Here is a 10483-nt window from a genome sequence, read left to right as displayed (position 1 = left end):
TGTATCTATGTATGTGTGTATATATATATATATATATATATATATTTATTTGTGTGTCTTTATGTCTGTGTTTGTCCCCACCACCATCACTTGACAACCGATGTTGGTACGTTTATGTCTCCATAACTTAGCAATTCGGTAAAAGTGACCGATAGAATAAGTACTAAACTTACAAAGAATAAGTCCTGAGGTCGATTTCTTCGACTAAAAAAACCCCTTTAAGGCGGTATTCCAGCATGGCTGCAGTTAAACGACGGAAACAAGTCAACAGAATTGTGAATGAAAAGCTGCTGCTTGTACAGCCTTTAATTGAAGGGACATAACTCTAGTTTGTTTAAGTTGTCTTACCTTTGTTCTGAGAGGCTCTGGGTATCCACCTGGAGGCTCTCCAAGAAGCCCCTGGAAATACTCCACCACTGAGACAGGGAACGACAATTCTTCAGCTTTGTTGTGGACGTCGTCGGAAGTCAGTTTATTCTGTACCATGAACTGGGCCATATCCCCGACCACTTTGGACGATGGGGTGACCTGTTGATGTAAACCAAAGAAACGGGACATGAAAAAAAAAAATTTTAATTGGATAATTAAAAAAATAAATCATTATCAGTTATCATCATCACTATTTTTTTCCTATACATCATCCTGTCATACACCTGGACATATTAGGTATTTGGGGATTTTCAACATCAGACACTCATCCAGGTGACCCAGCAAAGACTTATCAAGCCCCAGCCTGTGTCCAGTTAACACTAATCCCTAGAAGCACTGCCCTTTCCAGTGCTCACACCTCCTGAAGCATATCCTCTTTATATAATACAAGCTCATTAATAACAACAACAGTAACAGCAACATTATAGCCTTCCTACCTTGGGCAAGTCTCCCAGCAACTTGTTAGCTTCCACATATTTCTTTTTGACTTCTTCAAATTGGTCAGCCAGACCAAGGCTGAAAGCTTGGAATTGTAAATTGGTATATTGGCCCCCTGCAAACACAGATACAGAAATAATAGAGAAAAGGATACACAATGATAGACTGAAAGGGTTGTAAAGGTCTTAAGGAACTGGTGCATCAAATGTAGATATGCATCATGTGTGTGTGTATGCACGCGTACATGCATGTGTGTGTATATGTACATACATGTGTGCATCTGTATGTGTGTGTGTGAGTCTGTGCATGTGTGTGTGTCTTCTCTTCCATATTTAATTATTCAAATTCTTCCTCTGAAGAAGGGGCTCATTTCAAACAATGGTACAAAGCGGTGTTGTTGGAATGTAGACTGTATTTATAATGTGTGAATTAGTTGGTCGACTTCTTTCTTCTGTAAGCCCTAACTTATCCAGATTGTCACTTAGGCATTTACTCACAAAACTAAATGCAACAATTACACTGTGTAACATGATTTTTGTCCTTCGGTAGCAATTGTTATTTCCAATTTGTTTACTCCTAGAAAGTAAGGAAAATGGCGAATATTTCCTTCAAACTTTACTTTTCTTACATTTACTCAAACACCAAAGAGTCCCTCTCAACACATGGCTATGATGCTCTCCCACTACTACTACTCATGATCAGAGATGCACATATTGTCAGCCACTAAGGGACATGCTGAAATGCTTAAGGTCAAGCATTAACAAGCAAATCTGTGCTATTGATCAGAATATTTGCTATAATGATATTTCTGCTTCAACAACTCAGCACTGAATCTGTCTGAAATGTAATGGAAAATAGGTCAGTTTCAAAACTTTGATGTCCAGGTCACAAAAGCAAAGCTTGAAGGGGATAGTAGTCACTTCCTTTGATTTCTAGATAGAAGCAAATAGAAAATAACTCTTACTGACCAAAGACAAAAAAAAAAAAAAAAAAAAAAAAAAAAAAAACCAGAAAATTAAAATTTTGTTACAATGTGTTATTATTGGTATAAATGTTAATTATAATCTGGATATAGACACTGAAGGTTCTGAAGCAGTTCTCTACAGCTATCCTCTTTCTCTTTGAACTTCAAAGAGATATTCACATCAGCAAGGCAGCTTGACCTCCATGATAATACACACTTCTTTCTGTTTGTCCCAAATAACACAATTTGGCTTGTTATGTTTACACTTAACAGAAGTTTTGATGAGAATGTTCCACCAGTATTCCGTGAGCGTGTGCATGTGTGTGTGTGTGTGTTTCTTTGAGATGTGTATAAGTTCTCAATGGAGTTGAAACTGGTCCCAAACAAAGTCCCCAGAGGTTTTGAGTCAAGAAATTCCCTTTTCAACAGGAAGTTTATGTCTGTTCCTAGAGAAATAAGGTCACAGAGGGGTATGTGTGTTAAGAAATGGTTGGAATTTCTCTATGAAAAGATTCTCCTTGTTGATTCTTTCTTGTGTGGAGATTCTGTCTTTACATTTCTTATTCTTCATTCGTTATGATTAAAATATTTAGAACTTACCTGGAATCTCATTTTTGTAAATGTCAGCATTGCCACTTTTCATTGTGACGCAACATTCAAATGGTCCATACAGGTTACGGGCTTGCTCCCAGTAGGCAGAGTATGTGGAAACCTTGTTAAGATCAATATCTGGCAATAATTAAAAGTTGACACAGTCAATATGAAATTTACATTTAAGGTTATTTTAATGTGAATGCGTGTGTATGTGTATGTGCGTATATATATATATATATATATATATACACACAAACACATATATATATATACACACACACACACACACATATATATATATATGCATGCACACACACACACACACACACATATATATATATATGCACGCACACACACACACATATATATACACACACACACACATATATATATATATATATATATATATATATTTACTTGTTTCAGTCATTAGACTGCACCTATGCTGAAGTACCACCTTTTAGTAGAATGAATTGACCCCAGGACCTATTTATCCTGTTGGTTTCTTTTGCCAAACTACTAAGTTATGGGGACATAAATAAACCAACACCAGTTGTCAAGTAGTGAAAAAAAACTTTTCAGCACTTCTTTGTACATACATACATACACATACAAATATACATATGAGTGCTGAAAAGTTCTTGGCTTTGGGTAAAAGAAAATACAAGAGGGTCTGTTAATTATGATTTTATTCAACATACTCCCCCTCTCAGATTCACAAATTTATTGCAGTGGTCCTTCGGTTTTTCTAAGCCCTGTAAAAAAACTCAGAAGGTTGGGCCTCCAACCAAGCCTTTTGCGACACCCTTAAAGCCAGGAACTTTTCAGCAACCCTTCATAATCTTTTATCTTTTCCTTTGTCTCATACTTGCTTCAGTCATTAGACTGCGGCCATACTGGGGCAACACCTAGGAGAATTTTAAGTTAAATTTATCAACCCTAGTATTTTTTCCAAAGCTTGGTACTTATTATATCAGTCTCTTTTGCTGAACCACCAAGTTACAGGGATGTAAACACACCACCATTGATTGTCAAGCGATAGTGGGGAACAAATACAGACACAAAGAGAGAAACACACACACACACACACACACACACACACACACACACATATGACAGGCTTCTTTCAGTTTTTTACTTCTAAACCCACTCACAAGGCTTCGGTCAGCCTGAAGCTATAACAGAAGGTATTATTTGAAAGGTATTAGCAGAAAATTTAATTAGAAAAAAACGTATTTTCCTGAATGTTATGAGGAAACAAATTTTATTTGAATTGTCTGAAAACAATTTCCAATGTAATCAGAATCTACACCATCTGAAAGATATTTGTAGAAAATTTCATTAGAAAATACGTATTTTTCTGAAAGTTAAGAAACCACGTCGGATGGGGTAGGGATTCACACTTGTGTAGGTATGGCTCTGTGTGTGTGTATGTTGGTGTCTCTGTTTGTGTAGTATGCAAACGCACATTAATGGATACACGAGTGTCTGCGAGATGAAGAACGAATACAAAACTACACAACATAACCCAACGTTGAATGTTCTCACCTGTGTCACGGTCTGTTCCTTCAAGGGAGGCAACTACTGCGCCCATACTTGGCTGTGACGTCATTCCGGACATGGAATCCACAGCAACATCGACAACATCGGCTCCAGCCTCGGCACAGGCAAGCATTGCAGCTACTCCGGCGCCCGACGTGTCGTGTGTGTGAACGTGGATCGGCATGTCTGGATACTTGTCCCTCAAATTACCGATGAGCATTTTGGCGGCTTTCGGACGAAGAAGTCCAGCCATGTCCTGGAAAAAAAAAAAAAATTAAGTAAGAAACTGAATTGGGGACATGATAAAGTCTGGTGGCGCATGTGTGCAGATGTGTGTGGTGGGGGGGGGATGAGAGAGAGAGAGTGTGTGTGTGTGTGTGTGTGTGTGTGTGTCTGTGTGTGCGCGTAAGAGGGGGAGACAGAGGGAGACTGACAGACAGGGACAGTGTGTTTGTGTGTGTGAGAGAGAGAGTGTGTGGTTTGAACTCAGAACGTAAAGACAGATGAAATAGCACTAGGCATTTTGTCTGGCATGCAAACAATTCTGCCAGCTTGTCACTTTAGCAATACTACTACTACTACTATTAATAATAATAATAATAATCTTTTTTTTATTTCTTTATTACCCACAAGGGGCTAAACATAGAGGGGACAAACAAGGACAGACAAAGGGATTAAGTCGATTACATCAATCCCCAGTGTGTAACTGGTACTTAATTTATCAACCCCGAAAGGATGAAAGGCAAAGTCGACCTCGGCAGAATTTGAACTCAGAACGTAACGGCAGACGAAATACCCCCAAGAATTTCGCTTGGCATGCTAACGTTTCTGCCAGCTCGCCGCCTTTCCATTATAGGCACAAGGCCTGAATTTTCTGGGGAGGGGGCCAGTCGATTATATCGACTCCAGTACGCAACTGGTACTTAATTTAAACTCAGAATGAAACAGCAGACAAAATACTGCTAAACATTTCGCCTAGCATGCTAACGATTCTGCTAGCTTGCCGCCTTAAGAAAAATAATAATGATTTCTTTATTGACCACAAAAGATTTACATAAAGAAAATAAAAAACAGTATGGATGGCACAGGACAAAATGAAGAATGTGTGTGAGTGTGTGTTGTTGTGAAGGTTTCATGTCTAAACAGGTTTAACCTAAAAAAGAAAAAAATTTAATGCATAGTCCTCAATAGGGAGGAGACGTTTGAGGGCTGCTCATGGAAAACCCCATAAAAGTGTGGGTGCCCTGATCTTTGGGGCAGGTGCCTTTTCTCATTTCCTCTTCTCTGATTACAGGTGGTATGCTTAGGGCAGGCTTGTTCACTTGTACCATTCTTGCCACTTGTCCACCTTTCGGCAAAATGGCTAAAAACGATGAAAATAAAGAAAATTTTGTCCAAAAATGTAAGGAAAGTAAAGTCTTACCTTTATACATAGGATATGAGTTCCTGCCTTGATAAGTTCTTCAGAAAGGTTCATATAATAATTCATATCATATTTAGTCTTGGTTGGATCAGCCACATCTCCAGTGTAAGAAATAGCAGCTTCAATAACTCCACCTTAAAGTGAATACAGACACATAAAACATGTGAATTAATATGCCCAATAGAGAATATAACAAGAGCACTCAGAGAGCGCAAACCTCCGCCAAAGCAACACCAACGTCCTCTCAACAATTAGCCAGAGAGGATTTTTTTTAAATGAGAATATCTGAAATAAACTCGACTGCTCTCACAAATGAGAACACTAAAAATGAACCTGACGACAGAATTTGAACTCATAATATAAAGAGACAGAAGAAATGGTAATATTTATCACCACTTAAACGTAGGTACCATGAGAGAAACTCTCATATTGGCTTTTGGTGCAAAATGCACTCTTGTTTATATTGATAGCTGAGAGATAAATCCCTGCCATCTCCAGCACCAAGATCACAAAATCACCTGATTTCAACCTTCCTTAGTCTTATCAATGATGGATGCCCGACTGCTAGAGCTTAGCAAAGACTCATCTCCCTGCTGGTAAAATATAGAAGAGCAGTGCCAGAGCAGGCATTGGTGTCGTTATTAGCTCGTGAGCTAAAAATATATCACTGTAGGGTGGTATTTGATTTGAGGGAAATTTAGTTAATATTTCGAACAGATGAGGAGAGAGAGTAAGAAATAGAGGGTAAACCAACATAAAGATCCTTGAAATAAAAAGGGCAAGATTTACCTGCTTTGCCAACAGCATCTATTCCAACCACCAAGTTTGGAACATAGTTCAAAGAATCAAACACTCGGAAGACATCCATTCCATGGGAAACAGCCAGTTCACAGAATCTGTAAGGTAAAAGAATTAAGACAAATACTATTTAATAAGGAGTTACAACATCATCATAATCATCATAATCATTTAGAGTCTGCTTTCCATGCTGGTATGGGTTAGATGGTTTGACTGGAACTGGTAAGCTGGAGAGCTGCGTCAAGTTCCAGTCTGATTTGGCATGGTTTCTATGCTTGGATGCCCTTAACTTACACCTTCCACTCCAAGAATGTAATGAGTGCTTTTCTGTGCCAATGGCAAGGGCGCCAGTTACATGAGGACCAAGAGAAAATCAATGCACTGGGCCCTTTAATATATATATATATATATTTATCGACAGCAAGCCACATCATTCAAAGATCAGAATCGGTCCCCTAGACCTGTGAAGCCCCTAGGTAAATCAATGCACTGGGCACTACAGTGCATATTTATTGATAGCAAGCCACAGCATTCATATATCAGAATTGGGTCCCAAGACATATAAGGCAGGTCAATTCACTGGGCCCTATAGTAGTTATTTATTGACAAGCCACAAGTACTAAAGCTACTACACTGACACTACTCCTGCAACCACCACCACTACTATTACCACAACTACCACTACTACTACCATGGCTCCTGCTACTTCAACTACTACAGCTGCTATCACTGATACTTCTCTTGCTACCACCACCACCACCACCACCACCACTTGAGTTTGAACTGGAAACCTTCAAGGTAACAAAGTTAACTACTTACTTGTAGACCACATTGTCAGGATAGTTGGTATAGCCGACAGCATTGGCACCACGTAAGAGCATCTGGAATGGTATGTTTGGTATCAGTTTCCTCATTTCTTGGAGACGTTGCCAGGGACATTCATGAAGGAAACGAAGAGCAACGTCGAATGTGGCACCTGCATCGGAGACGAATGAGATTTAGATAAATAAATAAACAGATAGATAGATAAATAGACAGACAGATAAATGGATAGATAGACAGGCAGAGAGACAGTTAGATATAGACAGAGACAGACAGATAGACAGACAGAGAAACAGACATGTATATAGATGAACAGACAATGTAGATAAAAGGACAAACAGACACACATATAGATAGATAGATAGATAGATAGATAGATAGATAGATAGATAGATAGACAGACAGACATAGATAGGTCAGTAGGTAGGTAGATAGATTTGATAGACAGACAGACAGACAGACAAATAGATAGATAGGTAGGTAGATTAGACAGATAGATAGATTAGATAGACAGACATACATAGACAGACAGACAGACATATGGACAGATAGATAGATATAGATAGATGGACAAACAAACAGATAGACAGGTATGAAGGTATATAGATAGATATATATAAATATATAGATAGGGATAGAGAGGGGGGGAGGGAAAAATCAAGAACGAGGGAAATTTTTAAAATGTGCACACTAATTTATTTTTTTATTTCTTTTCAGTGATGTATGCTTCTCTATGTATGTGTGTGTATACATATATACAAGGTTGGCCAAAAGTCACCCAACAGTAAGTCAAAATTCCATAAATATTGTCTGTAATTCTGTATTGATTTGGATAGTAAAATGTGTCACTCAAGAAGGACTTCAGTTTGAACAATTTTCTTGATGCTTCATATTTAAATGCTTTTATTAAGTTCATTCAGTTATTAAACATAAATAAATCTCGGAATCAAATTGTTTTGATTTACTGTCAGGTGACTTTTGGCCAAACCTGTATATACATAGATATATATATATATACGTGTGTGATGTGCGTGCATATATGCATCTGAGTGTGTACGTGTATATATATATGTACACACGCTCATAGACACACATACACACAGAAAGAAATTTAGGAAAAAAGAAAGAAAAAATCCAATAACTAAAACCTCGTACCTCCCCAGTTCTCTAAACTGTAGAATTGGTTAAAATTGTGTGCCACAAACGGTGAGATGTTTAAGAGGTCCCTGGTGCGTACCCGAGTGGCAAGTAAAGATTGATGAGCATCTCGGAATGTGGTATCCATCAGTAGCAGGCCTTTGTTTTGGCGGACCTTCTTGGCGAAACCCTCTGGCCCTTCTTGAAGCAGAACTGTTCGCCAACCATTTGGACGGCTTTTGTCTGAAAAAAATTTAAAGGAAAGAGTAATATTTCTGATTTGTTTATCATCACTTTGGTATCATGGGTGGAGCAGGGCTTTAGTGAGGAAGATTTTCTGTGGCTGGATGCCGTTCCTATTGCAAAACCCTCACCTGTTTCCGAGCAAGGTAAAGTTTCTCCATGACTAGGCATGTTCTCACTGGGTATTGGAAATGAATGACACTGCTTGTATGACAGTGACTCTCATTTACAGCTATCATGCAATGTCAAGACAAGGAGAAACACAAACATATTCCTTGCCAACCATTTGGATGGCTTGTGTTTGAAAAAAATAAACCCAAAAATATTTTTGGTTTGTTTATCATCGTCACTTTAGTATCATCACTATGATGTCCAGTTTTCCATAATTACATGGGAAGAGCAGGGTTTCAGTGGGGAAGATTTTCTATGGCTGAATGCTCTTCCTGTTGCCAACCCTCACCTATTTCCCTGCATGGTAATGTTTTTCCATGGCCAGACATGTTCTCACAGGGTATTAAAAATGAATGACACTACTTGTGTGACAGCAACACTTATTTACAACTATCAAGACAAGGAAACACACACACACACACACACACACACATTCATACATGCACTCAAACACACACACACAACAGACTTCTTTAAGTTTCCATCTGGTAAATCCACTCACAAAGCTTTGGTGAACCTGAGTCTATAGACACTTGCCTGAGATGCCATGCAGTAGGACTGAACCTGAAACTATGTTTGAGAAGTAAACATCTTAACCACACACCCATGCCAATTCATACTTACTAATTAAATTGATCTGAGATCACATGTTTGAGTCTAATACAATTTCAGCATGGCCAGTCCATTAAAAATACACGTGTACACAGTTAAAAAACAGGACCAAAGGAGATGGCAGTGGACTGCATCAGCCAGCTCTCAGAAAAAAAAAGAGGCATTTATAGTAATGATAGTAAAGGTAGACAAAAGAGAAAGCATGCCTATGAGCCATAGGCTGGAACAAGCAAGTGGATCAGAGATTGGAACATGCCTGTGAGTGACTTTACGTCAGGCAAATGAAATGTAATAGCAATAGTCATTGTAGCCTTTAAAACATACATGTACAAGGCTAGAAACAATAGTGCAAGGGAAATGGTGTTTGACTGCATTGGCAAGTTGACGAGTTTGCTTCAGAACCTTTTTTTATATTTTTATTTAGAAGACCTAAAGGAGGGGGCCAGTGATCCAGGCCTTCACAAGCCTTCTAAGATTGGTGAGATCGATATCATTAATGTTCATTTAAAGTGTTGTAAACTGACATCTGGAGGAAAATCATGAGTGGAGAGTGAGATACAGAGGGCCAGAATGCAAGAGGAGGACTGAACATAGAGGTCACTGCAGGACCTTGGAATTTAGGCACAACATAAGGGGCGAAAGAAAGAGAGACGAACAAGTCACAAATATCATGTGGAGGTGGTACAAACCAACTAGCTCTGAGAAAAAGAGGCCTTTATAGTAATGACAGAAAAAGATAGACAAAGGAGACTGAATACTGGTGGGACAGAGATTGGAAAAGGCCTGTGAGTATTTTATGGCAATTAGTCAAGCAGCTTTGTGTGGAATAACTCTGAGTAAAAAGATATTTTTCAGAGTGTCTAATACATGGATTTCAAGAGATTTCATCAGTGGAAATTTTCAAATTTAAATATGGGGAAAAAATTTATTGTCAACAGGTAAGAGTTTACCCACCCATGGTTTGACAGTAATCATGAATTATACTGTTCTTTACTCACCAACAGGTACTTCAGGAACTGTAGGCTCAGTGTCTGAAGGCTGGAGTTTGGTAGCAAGTGGTGTTTGTGGTCCATTGACCATAACTTGGCCAAGGTAGTGGAGTAGTTTCTGGGCTCGGTTCTGTGATGGTTCAAACTGAAACAGCTCAGAGTGTTCATCAATGAAGTTTGTGTCGACAATGCCAGACAGAAAACGCTCATTCTGAAGCACATTCAACAGGAATGGAATGTTGGTCTGCAAAAAAGTAATAAGAACATCAAATTAAATGTTAAGTATGGCATAGCACATATGGGGTAAGTGAAAATGTAAAA

General features: G+C 38.6%; 1 protein-coding gene across 3 annotated transcripts in view; it reads right to left on the bottom strand.

The window, feature by feature from the left end:
• The window catches only part of LOC106876357 (pyruvate carboxylase, mitochondrial), an 87008-nt gene that overhangs the window by 3157 nt on the left and 73368 nt on the right, over positions 1-10483 (bottom strand). For all 3 annotated transcript variants that reach the window (XM_052976613.1, XM_014924858.2, XM_014924857.2), the window contains exons 10-18: positions 10172-10406; positions 8166-8390; positions 7008-7164; positions 6180-6286; positions 5391-5524; positions 3974-4223; positions 2432-2560; positions 867-982; positions 349-528 (exon numbers count right to left, since the gene is read on the bottom strand). In XM_052976613.1, the coding sequence (XP_052832573.1) occupies positions 349-528; positions 867-982; positions 2432-2560; positions 3974-4223; positions 5391-5524; positions 6180-6286; positions 7008-7164; positions 8166-8390; positions 10172-10406 (1533 nt within the window). The remainder of the gene's footprint in view (positions 1-348; positions 529-866; positions 983-2431; positions 2561-3973; positions 4224-5390; positions 5525-6179; positions 6287-7007; positions 7165-8165; positions 8391-10171; positions 10407-10483) is intronic.

Source organism: Octopus bimaculoides, chromosome 25, assembly GCF_001194135.2.
Source record: "Octopus bimaculoides isolate UCB-OBI-ISO-001 chromosome 25, ASM119413v2, whole genome shotgun sequence".
Classification (NCBI taxonomy): Eukaryota; Metazoa; Mollusca; class Cephalopoda; order Octopoda; family Octopodidae; genus Octopus; species Octopus bimaculoides.
The sequence above is the reverse complement of the archived record's forward strand: the minus strand, read 5'-3'. Positions and strand labels throughout refer to the sequence as shown.